Raw genomic sequence first — 19,799 nt, 5'->3', positions numbered from 1 at the left:
CGAATGTGCACCTTTTGTAAGGGAGAGAGGCCACGGCTCCTCCCATCGAGTTCCTATCCAAGAAAAGGTGAAGAACGGTAGTCTGAGTACCAAGAAACTAAAGCCCTGTACTCACCAGGAGCACATGAAGAGATTGAGGAAGGACCAGCCTGTTGGGGAGCAGGTGTGGCTGAGCATGTGTTTACAAAGTGATTGAGTGAACACCCGGTGTGCAGCTGGGTGCAGCTGAAAGGAAGATGGTTGCTGAAGGAGGTGGTAGGCCTAATGGGTTTGAATTAACAAATGTCTTGGCAAGGTAAAAAAAAAAAAAAAAGAATTCACTATTGAAACAAAGGCCTTTTCAAGAATAACAAGGAACTGGTTGGAGAGTCGGAGAGTCAAGAGGGTTGGGGGGAAAGGGCACTGAAAACTGTGCTAAAAAGTTTGGGCTTCAGCTGCTGGGCATTGGGTACCTAAGGCAGGAGTGAGACCTCTCGTCCCATCAGCAGGATAGGTTGTGATTGAAGGTACGGGTAACCAGGAAATGTAGACACAGACAGTTGCAGAAGCTGGGAGAGTCAGAGGGTTTCCCTTATAAGTACGTTCCCCTTTGATAGAAGTGCCTCTAGTCAGCCTGTATCTTGATTGGAAAACCTAAAAGTTATATAAACATGGCCACTCTTTCCAAATTAATTTACGGGAAAGCAGGAGAGCAAAGCATTCACAAATCTCAGTTTGAAATCAGACCTAAATACAAGTCACAGTTGTCTTGCTCACTCTCTCCAGCAAGATTGTTTACCTTTCTAAGCCTCATAGTTCTCATCTGTAAAATGATGACAGCAAAAGCAAAAGATTAGGAGCGCCTGGGCAGCGCATTCAGTTAAGGGTCTGACTCTTGGTTTCAGCTCAGGTCTGATCTCAGGGTCCTGGGATTGACCTCCCACATCGAGCTCCATGCTCAGCATGGAGTCTGCATTTCGGCTCAGGTCATGATCTCAGGGTCATGAGATCAAGCCCCACATCAGGCTCTGTGCTGGGAATGAAGATTGCTTAAAATTCTCTCTCTCCCTCTCCCTCTCCCTCTGCAGAATCTCCTCCCCCGCTTACATTCACTCTTGCACTCTCTCTCTCAAGGGGAAAAAAAAGCCATGTAATTCTTTTACAATCCCTGTGTAATGCTTTTTAAAGGATCTTGATAAAAAATTATTCCCTGGTATAGTAAATGGGAAACATACTTTAACTTTTTCAGAAAAGAAAGAGTAATGAGATCTCTCCCAAGCAAAGTTTAAAACATAAAGCTGTGGGGCGCCTGGGTGGCTCAGTCATTAAGTGTCTGCCTTTGGCTCGGGTCGTGATCCTAGGGTCCTGGGATTGAGCCCCATGTCGGGCTCCCTGCTCCATGGGAAGCCTGCTTCTCCCTCTCCTGCTCCCCCGCTTGTGTTCCCTCTCTCGCTGTGTCTCTCTCTGTCAAATAAATAAAATCTTTAAAAAAAAAAAAACATAAAGCTGTATACTAAAAGGCTAAGGTGCGTGTGTACCGTGATAAAGACACACACCCATCAGCTAAACTGGACAGCTAGGACTTGTCTGATAGAGGTGCCTCGCTGCAAATCAGTGAGATAGGAGAAAGGTCAGTCAGTAAGTTATATTCAGAACAACTGGATAGAAATTTGAGGAAGTACTAATCTCACTTTGTAACACCTACTAAAATAAATTCCATGTAGATTTAAAGGGACGCCAACTGAAAGTGCTTATAGCAAATATAGGGAAAGGGTAACATACTGATTTTATTAAACATTGTTTCATAAATCCAAAATAAAAAATTGCTCACAAAAGAAACACAAAGGTATTAAATTTAGAAGGTTCAGTAATCAAGAGTAATCAAAATATATCAAACAAACAGTTGCTGTTTTGGGCTGGTTAAATCATCCGTAGGACAAAATTTTTATGTATTTATGGATGCTTGTTTGTTGTTTTTAAAGATTATTTATTTGACATAGAGAACAAGTAGGCAGAGAGGCAGGCAGGGGGAGAGGGAGAGGCAGGCTCCCCGCTGAGCAGGGAGCCCGATGCGGGACTCGATCGCAGGACCCTGGGATCATGACCTCAGCCGAAGGCAGCTGCTTAACCGGCTGAGCCACCCAGGCACCCTGTTTGTTGTTTTTAAATGATGTACTCAGTGCTGGTGATTTGAGACCTTGCTGATGATCTTATAGATTAACAGCTCCATTGGGAAGCCATTTGTCTACATTTATTAAGAACTTTAAAGCTATTTGGAGCCTGTTTTATTCTACTTTCAGAGACCTAAATTGAAAACACAAAGGTATACATGAAAATATTTGTTGGAGTCATTTATAATTAAAAGCAGGCTAGATATCTAACTGCAGGAGAGCCATTAGATAAATTCAGGTGTATCTCAATGGAATATTCTGCAGCCATCTATTATAAATGATAATTATGAAAGGCTACAGTATGGATAAATGTAAATGACACACAGTATTAAAAGTTGGATACTGGGGCACCTGGGTGGCCCAGTCAGTTAAGCATCTGCCTTCAGCTCAGGTCATGATCCCAGAGTCCCGGGATCGAGTCCCACATCAGGCTCCCTGCTCAGCAGGGAGTCTGCTTCTCCGTCTGCTCTTCACCCGAGTTGTGCTCTCTCTCGTGTGCTCTCTCTCTCTCTCAAATAAATGGATAAAATTAAAAAAAAAAAAAACTTGGATACAGGGGCGCCTGGGTGGCTCAGTCCGTTAAGCGTCTGCCTTTGGCTCAGGTCATGTTTCCACGATCCTGGGATTGAGCACCACATCGGGCTCCCTGCTCAGCGGGGAGTCTGCTTCTTCCTCTCCCTCGGCTGTTCCCCCTGCCTGTGCTGTCCTGCTCTCGCTCTGTCAAATAAATAAAATCTTAAAAAAAAAAAATACAAAATAGTAGCTTCACATTATTCTAATTACTTTTTTTAAATGGCTTGGAGAAGGAAATACACTGAAATATTAATGATGTTTTGTTATGAGATGTTCTGGGTAATTTCAATTCTCGAGGAAGAAAAGTTCATGCTTTTAGAAACCCCCAGAAACATCTTGGTAAGGAATGGCAGCCTCGGGCGCCTGGGTGGCTCAGTTGGTTAAACGACTGCCTTCGGCTCAGGTCATGATCCCAGAGTCCCGGGATCGAGTCCCACATCAGGCTCCCTGCTCCGTCTGCTCTTCACCCCAGTTGTGCTCTCTCTTGTGTGTGCTCTCTTTCTCTCTCAAATAAATGGATAAAATTAAAAAAAAAAAAAAAGTTGGATACAGGAGCACCTGGGTGGCTCAGTTGGTTAAGCGACTGCCTTCGGCTCAGGTCATGATCCTGGAGTCCTGGGATCGAGTCCCGCATCAGGCTCCCTGCTCAGTGGGGAGTCTGCTTCTCCCTCTGACCCTCCCCCCTCTCATGCTCATGCTCTCTCTCTCTCTCTCTCTCTCAAATAAATTAATAAAATCCTTAAAAAAAAAAAAAAAGGAATGGCAGCCTCCCAGCCCCAGCCCTGGTTCCCCAGCACAGTGTGGATAGCCTGGAACACTGGGCAGCTTTTGCCACAGCCCAGACAGCTACAGAGGGCTACAAACAGGTACTGTTTACATCCTGTTCTTCAAACAGGAATCCTTCAGCAGACACTTGTTCTGTGCTTACTGTGAAGTAGAACATCGTTCTAGGCACCAGGTATGCAAAAACACAAGACGGTCCTTAAGGAGCCCCATCCACTTCCCTCAGAAAGACCACCGGGGGCACCTGGGTGGCTCAGTCGTTAAGCATCTGCCTTCCACTCAGGTCATGATCCCAGGGTCCTGGGATCGAGCCCTACATCGGGCTCCCTGCTCGGCAGGGAGTCTCCTCCCTCTGCCTCTTCCCCTGTTTGTGTTCCCTCTCTCGCTGTCTGTCAAATAAATAAATAAAATCTTAAAAAAAAAAAAGACCACCAGCTCTGGTATCCCTGGCTCCTAGCCTCAGCCTCCTACCTTGGGAGGCCAGCCAGGAGGACTGCGCAGTGTGTCTCTGGCCTGGCTGTTTTGTTTGTTGTGCACTGCGTGCAGCTCACAGTAGGATCTGTGACTTTTGCAGTGTGATTTGTTCATCCAGGAGGGGGCCCGCCTAGGAAGAACCCCCGCTGAAGTCGTTTCGACTTGTGACATCACCTTTGCCTGCGTGTCAGATCCAAAGGCAGCCAAGGACGTAAGGATCCCCTCCCTCCCCTCAGTGTGTCAGGTTGTAGCCAGGAAAACTGGCTGGCCTCCCTGCTTTCTCCCCTGCCCATGAGTGAGTGTGTGTAGCATGTGGGAGGGTTGTATTTCCTATTTGGGGCCATCCCCATTGTGAAAGTAATCTGCATAAATTAAATACAGCCGTCCTTTAATTCAGAACAGAGAATGAAAATAACTGGGGTCCCTGAGATCTATGCTGACCATCCCATGTATTCTTATTTGGTTCATGTGGTGAGGTCCTACGTTTAGCTCTGGCTGTATTTGTATGTTTTATAAGTTCAAGTACAATAGTCATCTTGTTAAATTGGTAACTAATTTAATCCAAGTGAATCCAAAGAAGCCCAAGAAAACACTGAGGTTATCATTTAAATGGGAGGTTTTTAGTAAAAAGGAACATGCATGTGTTCTTTTTGAAGATAAATGGGAATAAAATAGAGGTGTTTTTCTCTCTTATGCTTGTTTATTTGCTGCCCCCTTTCAGCCTTAATATTTAGTTCCTAATCAGGAGATGAGCCAAAAAAGTAACAGGATTCTGACCTTAGGTCTAAGGGGCTCCTGGGCGTCTGGCTGGGAGCCTGGGCTATTGCTTCTCCCTTGTGTCCCCACAGCTGGTGCTGGGCCCCAGTGGTGTGCTGCAGGGGATCCGCCCCGGGAAGTGCTACGTGGACATGTCAACAGTGGATGCTGACACAGTCACCGAGCTGGCCCAGGTAGCGGCCTCGTTCATGCTGGCCCTCCAGCGTCCTTGGCAGTTGGAGCCCAAGACTCAGGCTGATTGATTATGCCTGAGTGTAGGCAACTTGGTTACTCTAGAAACCAAGCCAGGAGAGGATGAGAGGCCTGTAGCCTTGGGACCAGCCTGTCTTCACTTTCTACTTTCAAAGCCACAGCTAATCTGAACAGCCGTGTGAGGAGAGGTGCCGCCTGGCTGGGATGGGCATTAGGTCCTGTAGCTGCCTGCCCCACAATGAGAAACAATCCAGGCTGCCAGCAGGGCCTTTTTGGTTTAAGCAGCCATCTACAGTTGTTACTAACAGTATTCTTCCTCCCTAAGCTGCTGGGCCAAGTGAGGGGGTGGTGACTTCTAGCCCTTGTTCTGAGAGTGGCTGAAGAGGGAAGGACAGTGTCTGGAGGAGGTGTGGTCAGTCAGGCCATTGGCATGGTCATGCTTGGTCATTGCAAGAAATTCTAAGTCTGTGGGGAGACCACCCCCCCACCCCCCACCCCTGCTTCTCTGTTTACTGCATGTAATTCAGGCATCTGTTTGGGGCCTCGGTGTGGAAGGCCAGGTGTTTCCACTTGAAACCCCTGTGAGAGGCAAGGCCTTCAGAAGCTATGACTTTCCTTTCCAGGTGATTGTGTCCAGGGGGGGCCGCTTTCTGGAAGCCCCAGTCTCAGGGAATCAGCAGCTGTCTAATGATGGGATGTTGGTGATCTTAGCAGCCGGAGACAGGGGCTTGTATGAGGACTGCAGCAGCTGCTTCCAGGCAATGGGGAAGACCTCCTTCTTTCTAGGTAACATGCCTGCCCACCCATCGGGCCACTGCAGGCCCGGAGGCTGGGTGGGCCACATCCCCTCTAGACTGCACTGATGACAGCGTCAATCCCGCACGGCCTCTCTGCCTGGGGCCCCCGTGGGAAGGTTTCCTTTGACTTGCACAGTCAGTGCCTGGAAGGAGGAAGAGCCCGAAGGGTCAGAGCCAGTTCTGTCAGGGGCAGGTGAATGGGGCCTCCCCTGGGTGTAGAGGTGGGTCCGAGCAGGGATGAGGGTGGGCAGAAAAGTCCCTGCTCTCCGAATTCTTGGGAAGTGACCGTGATTCTCTGCCCTGGCCAGGTGAGGTTGGCAACGCAGCCAAGATGATGCTGATCGTGAACATGGTACAAGGAAGCTTCATGGCCACCATCGCTGAGGGGTTAACCCTGGCCCAAGTGACAGGCCAGTCCCAGCAGACACTCTTGGACATCCTCAATCAGGGACAGTTAGCCAGCATCTTCCTGGACCAGAAGTGCCAAAGTGAGTTGCCTTCATCCTCTCCGTGCATTTTAGTTGTGATTGGAGCTGAGAAACTGGGTCAGGTCTCTGTCACAGAGCGTTCTCTTCTTCAAGGGCTCACTGGTATGAAAGACGCACCCTCTCTAATCAGTCCATGCCCTCTGCCAGAGGGGGTCCAGAGACATGGCAGATGGGATTTGGGTGTACTGGCTGGGAACTGGTCTCTTCAGTGTCCAAGAGGGAGGAAATGCGAGATGTTGAGCCCTGATGGTACAGCAGATAGTTTCTTAGTTAAGAGTCCCTTTAATTCTTCTGATCTGTGCTTTCCCTCCTCAGATATCCTGCAAGGGAACTTTAAGCCTGATTTCTACCTGAAGTACATTCAGAAGGATCTCCGTTTAGCCATTGCCCTGGGGGATGCCGTCAACCATCCTACTCCAATGGCAGCTGCAGCCAATGAGGTAACTGCAAGAGGCGGGGGATCTGGCAGCCTTCCCTTGGTTTTTAGTCATCCTTCCCTCTCTTTGTTTTGTGTCTCTTTGTGTCTCACCTCTTGAGGTGGAAGCTCAGGTCATTGATTCTAGACAGGAGCATTTAAAAGCATACATTTCCTTCTGAGCCATGCTTATTTCCCTTGTGATTTCTTTGACCTGTGGATGACTTAAAAGTGTGTCAGATAATTGGAGTCATCCTATGAATCTAATGGCTATTGATTACTGATGTATATCTCTTGTGGTTAAAAGACACATCCTGTGTGATTTTTAACTCTTTAAATTCATTCAGACTTGTTTTGTGGCCCAGCAGATGGTCTGTCTTGGTGGGTGTACCATGTGCACTTACGAAGACTCTGTTCTGCAGTTGTTGGGTGCTGTGTTCTGCAAATAATCAGTTAGGTCAAGGTTGGTAGTGTTTTTTCAGGTCATCTTTACTGGCCTTTTTCTCTGGTTCTTTTAGTTGCTGAGAGATACTAAAATCTCCAACTATGATTGTAGCATAGTCTGTTTTTCCCTTTAACTCTGTTATCTTCAAAACTCTTGTGGTTGGGTCCTTAGCCATTTGTGATGGTCATATCTTCCTGATGAACTTGCCCTTTAATTATTATGAAATGTCTAGAAGCCCATAGCCTGGTTTCACCGTAGCTGCTACTGTAGCTGCTACTGTGTTCACGGTATATCTTTTTCCATTCATTTATTTTCAACTTGTGTCTTTTTATTTAAATTGTATCCTTTGTATACAGTCTGTCCTTGGGGCTTGCATTTTTATCCCTTCTGACAGCATCTGCCTATTAAGTGGAGTGTTTGGTCATTAACATTTGTTTGAGTAACAACAAAACACCTACATATGCACTTTTTAAAAACAGTTGGGTTTGGGGGAAGGGTTGTTTATTTGTTTTAATAAGTTTATTTTAAGTAATCTTATACCTGATGTGGGGCTCAAACTCAGGACCGTAAGATCAAGAGTTGGGTGCTCTACCAACTGAGCCAGCCAGCTGCCGTTCTTTAGAAAGCCGTCAGCTTTCTCAGCCCGACAGAAGGGTAGCCTTAAAAAAGCTGAGCAATACTTCATTAGAGTTACAATCAAAACCGTATTTTGGGGCGCCTGGGTGGCTCAGTTGTTTGGGCGACTGCCTTCGGCTCAGGTCATGATCCTGGAGTCCCAGGATCGAGTCCCGCATCTGGCTCCCTGCTTGGCAGGGAGTCTGCTTCTCCCTCTGACCCTACCCCCTCTTGAGCTCTCTCTCTCTCTCACTCTCTCAAATAAATAAAAAATTTCAAAAAAAAAAAAAAGTATTTTGTGTAAAACACATACACGAAACACATAAATTCATTTATTTTAGAGGATGTATCTTCTAGATACTATAAGAGGACACATATTTTCATTCAAGTTAAACAAGTCTCAAGTGGATTGTTCCAGCTTAGAAGTAAAGAAACACAGTTCTGCTCTTTTCAGATGTGGCTTTTCGTAATATGTAATCAGTCTCCTGTCCCTTGCCTGCCTGGACATTTCAGAGAACTTACTTCACCTTTTCAGATTGCAGTACAGTTTTCACATTCCCCCCGTTTGTTTTGCCTTGGATTCTCTTTTAGCAGTGGACTTCTCTGTGTATTTTATATAATTTTTTTGTTGATTGTCTTTAATTGAAGTTACTTCTGAAGGGTCTGTGTGTGGCTTGTGTTGGCAGCTTTCTCTGTGAAGTGATTTCTGACTTGCCTCTGCCCTGACTCTGCAAGATTCATTGGCTTGAAAACAGGTATTTTGGTTAATTTCAGTGGAGCGTGGTGCTTTCTGGAAGGTGTGAATTTAGGCTCCTCACTGGAGCTCAGTGTTCAGGATCTTAAGATTAACTAGTCCGTTAACATTTAGTCTTTATCTTAAAGTCTATTGATGTGTGGTTGGATTTGGAGGTGCCGTTTTATCATTTGATTGCTATTTGTCCCTTCTGGCTTTTGTCTGTTTCTCCTTTTTTAGTGCCTTTTGGATTATTTGAATATTTTTTAGAATTCCATTTTCTTCATTGACTTTTTAATAATACACTGTTTCTCTTTTATCTTTGCTCTAGGGATTGCAGTATGGAAGGATACCCAATATCCTTAACTTCATGGCCTACTTAGGGTTAATGTTGTACCTCTTCACATAAAACATAGATCCATTTCCTCCTCCCGCCCTCCCTCCTCCTTTAAGGGAAGGCTTCTTAACCTGGGCACCATTGCCATTTTGTTGTGGGAGCCGTCCTGTGCATTGCAGGATATTTAGCATTATTAGCAGTGTCCTATACCCACTAGAAGCCAGCAGTGTCCCCTCAGTTGAGAAGAGGTCTGTAGACATTACCACGTGTCCCGTGGGGCAAAATATCCCCAGCTTGAGAAGCCCTGCTTTGTTTTTGTTTTTTTTTTAAGATTTGATTTATTTTGAGAGAGCGTGTACATGCATGTGCGTGAGTCGGGGGCGGGGTGGGCAGAGGGAAGGGGACAAACAGACTCCACAATGAGTGTGGGGTCTGATGTGGGGCTTGATCCCATGTCCCTGATATCATGACCTGAGCTGAAATCAAGAGTCGGATGCTCTGAGCCACTAACCACCCAGGTGCCCCAAGAGAACCCCTGCTTTGGGATATAGATTTCCTGTGTGTTACATCTGCCTTTGTTCTAAACCTACCAGAGGATTTTGGAATGTTTTAAGTGGTCGTATGTATTTTTTTTAAGTAAGAGAAAAAATACTTTTCTGTTTGTCTAATTTACCATTTCCAGTGTTCATTCTTTTCTGAAGATTTGAATTTCTCTCTGGTATTGTTTCCTTTCAACTGGAAGAACTTGCTTTAGCATTCCCTGTAATGCTGGTCTGCTGGCAACAATTCGTTTTCTTTTCTCTGAAAAGGTCTTTATTTAGCCTTCATTTTGAGTTGACAGCTACACCTGAGCTATAATGGACACTCAGTTGTCATGGCTTCAACTTTACTATGTTTTAAAAAAGATGAGGATGCAGCTAACTCTGTGGGAGGAACCTGGTGTCCAACTGCATTTCCTCAGTGTGCCTGGACGCCACACTGCCCTGCTCGAATGGCTTTTTAATTCTCTTCACACTCGTTCGTAGTATTCACCTAGTGGCTCTGGAGTGGCCGTCAGCTGCCAAGCACTGTTCTAGGCTCTGGGGACATGTTGAGGGGCCGCCCGTTCCCTTCCTTGTGGAGCTTATGTTTCAATGGAAGGAGGCACAATATAAGCAGATAGTTATTTAAGCAATCTCTGAAGGTCAGAAGTATGAATAAAATAGAGTAAGAAAAGGTGACCAGGATCAAGTGGTACAGCCACTGCTTTCCATAGGCTGGTCAGGGAAGGCCTTGGAGCGGACTGGGAAGGAGCCAGCCATGGCTAGGGAAAGGCTTCCCATGCAGAGGGAAGGGCAAGGATAGTGGCCCAGAGAGTAACATGGGAAGACCCTAGAGGCAGAGACATGATTATAATTACTAACTCTGAGCACTTGACCTCCCTCGCTCCATTTAGTCCTCACGATAACGTTGTTATCTTCTCCATGACATGAAGGACTAGTGATAAAGACAGAAACTGAGGCACTTGGCTCAAGATCAGTGGAGGGTGGCCAGGAGTTGCACCCAGACAGCCTGGACTCCAGAGCCTGCCTGCCTGACCGCATCTAGACCTACCTCCACAAAGCACATTGTGTCTTTAAGTCAGCTCTGTGGTCAGACACTGAGCCCATCTCCTTTTTTTCCAGGTGTACAAAAGAGCCAAGGCACTGGACCAGTCTGACAACGACATGTCTGCCGTGTACCGAGCCTACATACACTAAGCCCTTGATACCCCACCCGTGCCCCCCCAATCTTCCCTCTGACCCCTCCTCCTCACATGGGGTTGGGGTCCTGGGACTTAACTCTGGACCAGTCCACCTGTCTCCATCTCCTTTTATACAGACTTTGAGACTTGCCATCAGCACAGCACACAGCGTCACTCCTCCCCTGGAGGTCCTGGGGAGGGGAGGGGTGTCAGCAGGATTGGCCTTTGGGAAAGCTCTTGAGCTGGGCACTGGCCCTGGACTAGGTGGCTGTGTGTTACACACACACACACACACACACACACACACACAAACACACAACCCCTATACACCACACACTGGCTCTCACCCCAGGATAGAAGCTGCCCAGAAACTGCTGCCTGGCTTCCCCCCCCCCCCCGCCGCCCCCTTCTGAGCTTGTCTTATCTCAGACCCTTTCCAGTCAAGGAAATAGAATCAGCAGTAAGAACTGGAAGCCTTTCCACTTCCTTCCTTCAGAGCGAAGAGGCTGTGGTTATGTTCACATCCCCCCTGGATCCCGCACATGAAACAGAGGCTCTGGGTCAAGATGAGCCAGCACTGACTCCAAACAGAGGGTCCTCATGGGCCCTCCAACCTCAGGTGACCAGCTGATGAGGATTGTCATGTTTAACCTACCAGTGTGCAACCAACTTTCCATAAATGCCTTTGTGAACTGAAAAGAAATTGGCCAAGTTGAGCAGACACAGGGCTCTGGCTCTCTAGGGAGAGCAGCAAATCGCCAGCACATTAGGTGAGCCCCACAGAAGCCTACTCTCGTCACTGCTCTTGAGCACCTGTCCCAGAAGTTACCGTCACTGCAGAGCCCTGGGCTGGGATCAGACTTTCTTGCTTGGTGTAGGGAGAGCTCACTCCTCACCAGGCTCTTTTAGTATTTGGATTTGCATTCCAGCCTTTGGGAACAGGTATCCTGAGGGCCACCAGGGAGGAGTGAAGAGGGAGGAGAGTGGGGTTCCTTCCTGTTTTCCGTTATGCTGCAGACTCCCACCTCGTTCTGGAAGAGTCACTCTGACTGGGTCCCCTCACAGCAGTCCCACACTCTCCAGCCTGCTCCTGCACATGTTCCCCACCTGCCCATCTCTTCTCCCTTTCTCCTTTTCTTCCCATGGAGACAGTGTTTCTGTCTGTCCCTTCTTTGGCCCATACCCAGCCTGACCAACGATGGCCATTTCTTAGGCTCAGCTCTTGAAACAGGAACGAGTGTCTTCACTTCAGCCAGAAGCATGGTCTTCGATGCTTCCAGGGCCCCAGGGTCTCGGGAGGGAAGAGAACTGGGCCTGACCCAGCCTGAACTATCTGACCCTAAGAGGTGGATCTAAGACATCCTCGAGACCCTAACATTTCTCCTTGGACAGGGGACCAGAGAGGCTTGGAATGTGGCATAAAAACAAGGAGAAGTCACCTAAAGGATGTCAATGTTCTCTCCCTCTGCATGGGTTGCATTTTCCAAAGTCACACTTTGCAGGTCAGCGTTTTTAGTGAATATATAGAATGAGACCACATTGGTGTGGGCCCCTACCCCCTCAACCTTGGCCCATTTGCGCTGATCAGAACCCAGGCTAGGGGATCTCAGAAGACATAGGGGGAGGGCAAGGAAGATGCCTGCGTGTTTTTGGCATAACTTCACTGGGATTTGGAATTCTTTTCTGTCTGAACACAAAGCCTGTTCTAGTCCTAGCCGGACATTTTGGGGGGGGTGGGGGGGTGGGGAAGATACTGTAATGAAACTGGTTAGTCAATGTTGTCTTAATATTGTTGACAATTCTGTAAAGTTTCTTTTTATGAGTATTTCTGTTTAAGCTATTTCACCTTTGTTTTGAAATCCTTCCCTTTTAGGAGAAAATGTGACACTTGTGAAAAAGCTTGTAAGAAAGCCCCTCTTCTGCGACCCCCCCTTTTTTTTCTTTAAACCTACTTTAAAGGACAAATCTAGGTAATTAAGGTTGTGAATTTTTATTTTTGCTTTGTTTTTAAAGAACATTTGTCTTTCAGAATAGGATTGTGTGATAATGTTTAAATGGCAAAAACAAAACATGATTTTGTGCAATTAACAAAAAGCTACTGCAAGCAAAATAAAACGTTTCTTGGTAACACAATTGTGACTGATTACCTCGGCAGTGGTTACTGCCTGCACCCAGAGGAGGGAGGAGGGCCGGGAGCGCCGGGACTGTCGGCTCAGTGGGCTCCTTCCTCCCGGCCCAACGGAACCGGAGAGCTCAGGGCGCGGAGGGCGAGGCCGAGCAGGAACAAGCTGCTCCGCCCGCCAATCGCCGGGCGCGGCGAGAACAAGCCATCCCGATGGCCAATCAGTGAGCGCAAGCGGAGCAGGGCGCCGTATCAGAGCCTGGGAGGGGCGGTACAAGCGGCCGCCGTGCTCCACCCGGAGAGTGGCGGTGGATGCGGCGCCCGAGCGCCCAGCGCCCCGGGTAGGTTCCGCCGGCGGCGTGGGAGAGCCGGCGCAAGCGGGTTCGCGCAGCCGCCAGCCTCGATTTGGAGCGCCCGCTCGGCCGGTCGGAGGCGGGGGAGGGGGCCCGAGAGCGGGGCGGGAGCGCGCGCAGCCAATCGGCGGCGGGGGTGGGCCCGGGCGCCGCGGGCGCACTGACGGCCGGTGGACCGAGCCTGAAGCGGACTGCGGGCCGGTGACCGTTGCTGAGCGGCGGCGATGGCGACCGCGATGGCAGCGACGGCGGCGGAGCGAGCAGTGCTGGTGAGGCGCGCGGGCGGGGTGGGGCGGGGGATGGCGGGTCCGGGCGACTGACGTCCGGCCTGTCCCCGCAGGAGGAGGAGTTCCGCTGGCTGCTGCACGACGAGGTGCACGCCGTGCTCAGGCAGCTGCAGGACATCCTCAAGGTAAGGCTTCTGGCGGGCCGACCCCGCTGCGGCTCCTTCCCGGGCCACCGCTCCTGTCTTCCGAGCGCCTGCTGTGGACGCGACGCGCGTTGTGCAGACCAGGCCCTACCCTAGTGGACTTGGCGTCCAGTCGGGGCACCACTACATGATTGCCCACTTAATCACAAGCAGCTGTGTGAGAGTGCTGGGCTGGGCCTGGAATGAGCCCCCGGCTTAGGGGGGTCGGGGTTGGGGTCATGGAATGCTTCCTTTGAAGCTTGATCTCAAGGTCTCCAGCATCGTACTCAACCTCATGAGGCCTCCCTATCGCAAGAACGAGATTGCAGTACCGGCCTCACGGGGCTGTTGTGAACATAAGTCAATTCACAAAAATGTCTAGGCATTGCCTGCTATGGCCAGAATTTCGAGTTACCATGAGTACCGTCATTCCCTGACTCTGCTCCCCACACTCAAGCATCTTAACCAATATCCCTGAGTTGGGCATGAGGTAGGCGTCCAGGGAATGTGGAAGAAACAGCTATCCACTCTGGTAGGACCTGAAACTCAGGTGGTGGGGGAGGGGCCAGAGAAATGGGAAGGTGCCCTGGAGGCTTGAGAGGAGCCCACTTTGTCCCTCCCCTGGCCAACCCAGGAATGGGGCTTCTGGAAGGAGTGGTGAGCTGGATTGGGTGAACTTTACTCCACTGCCCTCTGCCCCTCCAGGAGGCCTCGCTCCGCTTCACTCTGCCATGCTCTGGTACGGGCACCGAGGGGCCTGCCAAGCAGGAGAACTTCATCCTTGGCAGCTGTAGGTGAGCCGGGCTGAGCAGAAACAAGAGGGATGGACTGTTTGGAAGGGGGACACCTGGGATACTGCACAGCCAAGGCCCTGCCATGCAGACTGATTTCAGCCCCAACATCCAGAGGGTGTGCTGTGGGACAGCCTGGACCATCCTGTGACAGCCAGGGCAACCTGCTGGGAGGGCTAGGTGGTGGAAAAGGGCAGCCGCAGGCACTGCTCTGACCCCCGCGTGTTGCAGCACAGACCAGGTGAAGGGCGTGCTGACTCTGCAAGGGGACGCGCTGAGCCAGGCGGTGAGTCCCCCAGCCCCTCTTCCCTTTCCCTGCTGCTGAAGGATCCAGTGGGGAAGAGTGTGGGGGCCTCCTGCTGAGCTTTGCCTTTAACAGTTGGCTCTGTGACCCTGGGCAGGATCCTTGACCTCTCTGGGCCTCAGTTTCCTCATTTGTGAAGTAACAACCCACCCTGCCAAACCTCCTCTGGAATTGGTGTGTGGCTTCAGTGAGAGGTGCAGGAAGGGGGATGCTTTGCACACGGCCTGGCCCTGAGTCTGGGCCCAGTGAAGCGTGGGCAATGGAGGGATCAGGCTGGCCCCAATTCAAAGTGGAATCAGCCAACATCTGAGCTCCGTCTGTGCCAGGCCCCAGGATGTGGGGGAAGGTGCCTTTCCTCCAGTAGTAGGTGTTCAGTGCATTGGCCTGTATCCATGCTCCCTTTCTGCCCACAGTCACACCTCCTCCCAGCTGAGGCCACCTTCCCCTTTCTCTTTTCCCTTTTGTTTCTTTGTGGTTCCTCTTGGGCCTGAGTTCCTGTTTCACGGGAACTGACCTCCCTGTTCACACCCCAAATGGCCAGGGTTCTGGGAGACTTTCTGCCCTGTGGAATGACTGGGGCCTGAGCCGCCACACACACGCCGTGTCTGCCCCCTGCTCAAGGTCTCAGAGTGGCCAAAAGCAGGAGGGCGGTCCTCCTGCTTATACACTCTTGCCTGTCAGGACGTGAACCTGAAGATACCGCGGAACAACCAGCTGCTGCACTTCGCCTTCCGAGAGGACAAGCAGTGGAAGCTGCAGCAGGTAATTGGGCCCTTCCCCTGCCAGGGCTCAAGCCACAAGCTCAGGCAGGCAGCGGCAGGCCTGAGCAGCACTGAGGCCTCCTGGGGTGGCCATGGGGGACTTAAGGCTGCAGCAAGCCTGGGAGGGTGTTTCCTAGCAGCAAAGCTGGCGCAGGCAGTGCCTGGGGCTCCAGAGGCTTGCCTGGAGGGAGGTGAGAACCTATTCTGTCTATAGGCCCCTGGGCCCCAGTGGGAACCACAGGGATCCTCTTGAACAAGAAACTCCCCTTCCCAGAGCCTCCAGGGGCTTCCACTGGCTCCTGGGACAAAGTCCATGCTCCCTACCAGCTCCTGTGTGATTGGACCCCTGCTCCTCCACCTCAGGGCCTTCGCCCATGCTCCTCGCTCTGCCTGGGGCCCTCTCTTGCTGCTTTTCTCATCACTTGGGTGATGCCCAAGAGGCATTTCCCTGGGGCCTCCCTTGACCTCCAGCTAAAGAGGCTCCTCCTCCCCCATCCTGCAGAGTCACCCTCTTGTCCTTGTGCAAGTCACTCAGTGTGTTGTTATCTTGTGCCTTTGCTCTGCTACCATCTGTCCTTCTTTAGAAGGTGAGCTGTGCGATGGCAGGCCTTCCAGAGTCTGTGCCATGTGCCCAACACCCAGTCAGGGCCTGCCTTCGGGGGGCACAGAAAGGACAGCTGGCGGGGAAGGGTCGGGCAGGCAGTACCTCGGGGTGAGGGCCCGTCATCTGGGGTCCTGGAGACTGTGGCTTCTCTGAAGTTGGCATCTCTTCCTCCTGAGGCCCAGCCCACTGACCTCTCAGTGGACATTTTTTTCAGATCCAGGATGCCAGGAACCACGTAAGCCAGGCCATTTACCTCCTTGCCAACCGGGATGAAAGTTACCAGTTCAGGACAGGAGCAGAGGTCCTCAAGGTGAGCTGCCTACAGGAACAGAAGCAGCAGGATCCCTATGCCTGTCCCTGTCCCTGGCCCTGACCCCTGACCAGGCCCCTGGAGAGCTCTGCCCCCACATCCTCAGGTGCAGCTGATGGTGGACCCATCACCTCTCGGTGTGCACATATCCATGCAGACACAGTCAAATGATTCACAGCCCAGGTTCCAGACTCAGACCTGGGTTCTGATCCCAGGGCCTCCACTGTAAGCCGTGCAACCCCAGGTCACTTTCTTAGCTGTTCTGTGCCTCAGTAGCCTCACCTATAAAATGGGACCATGGTGTCACCACTAGCGGTTGTGATGATGCAGGTGGAGCAGCCCCTGGCACATGCTCCGTGAAGAGCAGCTGCTAACAGCACTACTAGCCATAGGGAAACCCTTGTGATTTGCAAAGTGACTTCACATGGTGTGGAGGGAAGAGCTGCTCTTGTATGCCCCAAACTCGTGCTTTAGCTCTGTCCCTGACTTGCTGTGTATCTTTAGGTGATTCACCTACCCTCTCTGGACCTCTGAGTCCTCATATGAAAACTTAGAACTAGATGGACTAAAGTCCCTCCCGGAACTGTGACCACCCTGGGTGTAGGCAGTGCAGCCCCCATGCCTCCACCCAAAATTTCCCTTTCTTAGAAGCCAGGTCACCCCCACCCCCATCGCAACATCTGAAGCAGTGGAAATTGGGGCTCTGGGGAGTTCAGGCCAGAGCTTTGGTCCGTGGCAAAGGAAAACGATGAGTTCCAGATGGTTCCACTGTTCACTAGCTATGTGACCTTACCTCTCTGGAGCTTCACCTTTGAAAACGGTCTGGTGCCCACCTTAAGACCTCAACTTACCCATCCTATCACCTCCTCCAGGAAGCCTTCTCTGGCTCCTTGCACCCAACCGGGATTAAGGCCCCTTCCTCTAAGCTCCTTCATTGCCTGCACCCCCATCCACAAAGCCCTCATGCCTTTGGGACTAACTCCAGGGATCTTCCATCTTCCATTCCCCATTGGACCAGCACCCAGGATCCCATGCAATAGAACCTCCCGGATGGATGGTCAACAGTGCAGACGTCCAGTCCCCCACCCGCAGCTAGAGCCCAAATACCTGCACCTTTAACAAGCCCCACACTGTAGGGGTTCAGGCCTTGAGAGTGTGACTCCCGGGGGCAGGAGCTGGGAGCTACCATGACTTGGTCAGTCCCTATGCAGGAGGGCGGGGGCTGCCCTCACAGCAGCTATGACAGGCCCCCTCCCCACAGCTGATGGATGCTGTGATGCTGCAGCTGACCAGAGCCCGCAACCGCCTCACCACCCCGGCCACCCTTACTCTGCCTGAGATCGCTGCCAGTGGCCTCACGGTTAGTGTCTTAGGGCAGCCCCTGCTCCAGGAGAGGGAATGCCGCTGAGGAGCCCAGCTTGCCCCCTGGGAGGGACACAGGGCTGTAACGGGGTCCTGGAAACCCCAAACTGTTGTCAGTTGGAGGTCTAGGCCTATGCCACAGTTTTCTGGGATAAGGTCCTCGGCTTCCATCTTGCATCCCCCAGATACCCCTGGTCTGGGTCAGTGGTTCCCAAGCCTGGTGCAGGAAGCTACCGGGAGCACCGGGAAGAGTCTGGAAGCCCCAGTCTATAGGCTGGGGAATGGGGTCCCCCAGGCGGTTCTGCCTGGCCCCTCACCCCACCTGCTTGCCCGGTCCTCGTCCCCAGCGGATGTTTGCCCCTGCCCTGCCCTCCGACTTGCTTGTCAACGTCTACATCAACCTCAACAAACTCTGCCTCACCGTCTACCAGCTGCATGCCCTGCAGCCCAATTCCACCAAGGTGAGGGGGACCCCACTCGCCCCCCACCCCCAAGTGCCTTGCAGCCTCTTGGGCCTGACTGGGTCTGGTGCTCTTCTACTTAGAACTTCCGCCCAGCTGGAGGCGCCGTGCTCCACAGCCCTGGGGCCATGTTGTAAGTAGGTGGGGGGGGCCTGGATCACCCTGCCCGCCCCAACTTTCTGCACTTTGGGGGCTGGGGGGGCCGGGCTGGTCAGGCCACCCCCAGGGACCCTCCTCCTCTCCCCAGTGAGTGGGGCTCCCAGCGCCTGGAGGTGAGCCACGTGCACAAGGTGGAGTGTGTGATCCCATGGCTCAACGACGCCCTCGTCTTCTTCACTGTGTCCCTGCAGCTCTGCCAGCAGCTCAAGGATAAGGTGGGGTGTGGGGACTGTGGGGGCGGGGCGGGCCGCTCTCAGACAGTTGGGGCCAGCCGCATAGCAGGCTGCTAAGCCTTCTCATTTTGGAGGGATTCCAAGGAATCTTGTCACACCTCCAAAGCACCCCCAAATATTTTTTTTTAAAGATTTTATTTATTTATTCATGAGAGACAGAGGAGAAGAGAGAAAGGGAGAGAGAGAGAGAGAGAGAAGCAGAGGGAGAAGCAGGCTCCCAAGGAGCAGGGAGCCCGATGCGGGACTCGATCCCAGGACCCTGGGATCATGACCTGAGCCGAAGGCAGACGCCCAACCATCTGAGCCACCCAGGCGCCCAGCACCCCCAAATCTTAAGGTCCTTTGTACCTTCCACACACCCCAGGCAGATGGGCCACAGTGTGGCTGAGCAACAATACCCTCTCCCCGACACATTGCCCTTGAATCCTTGAAATCTCACGGGGGTCAGAGGGTTCAGTAGGGGTGAAACCCCCTAACACCTCCACTCACCATGTCCCCCCACCTCTCTCCCTCCCCAGATCTCCGTGTTCTCCAGCTACTGGAGCTACAGGCCTTTCTGAGCAGAGCACCCAAGAGCCTGACCCCCAGGGAAATGGCCCTTGTCCCCCTCACCCATCCCCCCAAGAATGCTGGCCAGAGCCAGAACCGGGCAGCCTGGGCTATTATTTATTTTCCTCTTCATCCCATCCTGCCCATCACATTTGCACAGATGGAAATGAACACTGGAACCACTGAGAGACAGGGATGCTGGCTTGCTTTTCATTTCGTAGGGGGTGGTCAGGAAGGTGGGACGGGGGGCGGCCAGGAAGGCAGAGCCCAGAGGTGGCCCACATTCCAAACCCTGCCCTCCCTGCACAGCGGGAACCTTTGGACCCAGGGTGGCACCAGGCCCAGGGGCCCTCCTTCCCCCTCCTTTTTCTGCCTTCTGAGCTGCCCCAGGATGGTACGAGCAGCGGCACGCCCCCCTCCAGTGGAAGGTGAGGAGTGGGTGGTGGCCCTAAGCTGTGAGTCAGGAGGGCAGACAGAAAGCCATCCACCACCAGCTGTGATACCCTTGAATGCGTCTGCTCCATGTCCCTCACAAGGCCTCCAGGAAATAAAGATCATCTGACTTTACCTGGAGCATCTGTCTGTCTGTCTGAGTGAGGACCAGGCTGGGGATCCCAGATAGTCAGGACCTGGGTGGGGTACCCAATGATGGAGCCCCTGGCCTCCCTGTCCCACCTTTGAGGGGGTCCTCCAGGCCGCCAGGGGACTGAGTGGGCTGGGGACAAGGTTTCGGCCTGGGCGTTGGGGCCCCTGAGTTGGAGCCCAGCTTCGCCTCCTGTCAGCAGCTGCTGTGTGACCTGGAGCTGTGAGGGAGTAGGTGGGCTTCCGGAGAAAGCAGTGAGTGCCCACACTGCCCACCCCTGACGGGAAGCTTGGAAC

The 19,799-nt window shown here is 51.8% G+C and overlaps 2 protein-coding genes across 9 annotated transcripts in view; both read left to right on the top strand.

Annotated features, from left to right (window-relative positions):
• Positions 1-12,635, top strand: part of GLYR1 (glyoxylate reductase 1 homolog) — a 35,610-nt gene extending 22,975 nt beyond the window's left edge. For 3 of the 8 annotated variants that reach the window (XM_088017337.1, XM_088017334.1, XM_088017333.1), the window contains 7 exons: positions 3,619-3,681; positions 4,099-4,191; positions 4,829-4,930; positions 5,573-5,735; positions 6,055-6,234; positions 6,550-6,674; positions 8,774-10,436. In XM_088017337.1, coding sequence (XP_087873463.1) covers positions 3,619-3,681; positions 4,099-4,191; positions 4,829-4,930; positions 5,573-5,735; positions 6,055-6,234; positions 6,550-6,674; positions 8,774-8,851 — 804 coding nt within the window. In that variant the 3' untranslated portion in view covers positions 8,852-10,436. The other 5 variants (XM_088017339.1, XM_088017336.1, XM_088017338.1 and 2 more) reach the window with 3 other exon arrangements.
• A 480-nt stretch (positions 12,636-13,115) lies between these two features.
• Positions 13,116-19,487, top strand: ROGDI (rogdi atypical leucine zipper). The gene is made up of 11 exons (XM_028117428.2): positions 13,116-13,246; positions 13,318-13,389; positions 14,092-14,180; positions 14,409-14,463; positions 15,163-15,243; positions 16,061-16,156; positions 17,418-17,516; positions 17,866-17,979; positions 18,063-18,112; positions 18,227-18,353; positions 18,890-19,487. The coding sequence occupies exons 1-11, from the start codon at positions 13,202-13,204 to the stop codon at positions 18,929-18,931; spliced, it is 870 nt and encodes a 289-aa protein (XP_027973229.1). The 5' UTR covers positions 13,116-13,201; the 3' UTR covers positions 18,932-19,487.
• The last annotated feature ends 312 nt before the right edge of the window (positions 19,488-19,799 follow it).

Source organism: Eumetopias jubatus, unplaced genomic scaffold (assembly GCF_037043125.1).
Source record: "Eumetopias jubatus isolate StellerSeaLion01/CBP00866 unplaced genomic scaffold, mEumJub1_p1.0 scaffold_12, whole genome shotgun sequence".
Classification (NCBI taxonomy): Eukaryota; Metazoa; Chordata; class Mammalia; order Carnivora; family Otariidae; genus Eumetopias; species Eumetopias jubatus.
The sequence above is the reverse complement of the archived record's forward strand: the minus strand, read 5'-3'. Positions and strand labels throughout refer to the sequence as shown.

Excerpts from the sequence above, each read along its gene's own strand:
- ROGDI (XM_028117428.2), top strand. The coding sequence starts at position 13,202 with ATGGCGACCGCGATGGCAGCGACGGCGGCGGAGCGAGCAGTGCTG. Across the intron at positions 13,247-13,317 it reads CGGCGGAGCGAGCAGTGCTG|GAGGAGGAGTTCCGCTGGCT; the intron begins GTGAGGCGCGCG and ends CTGTCCCCGCAG. Across the intron at positions 17,517-17,865 it reads TCGCTGCCAGTGGCCTCACG|CGGATGTTTGCCCCTGCCCT; the intron begins GTTAGTGTCTTA and ends CCTCGTCCCCAG.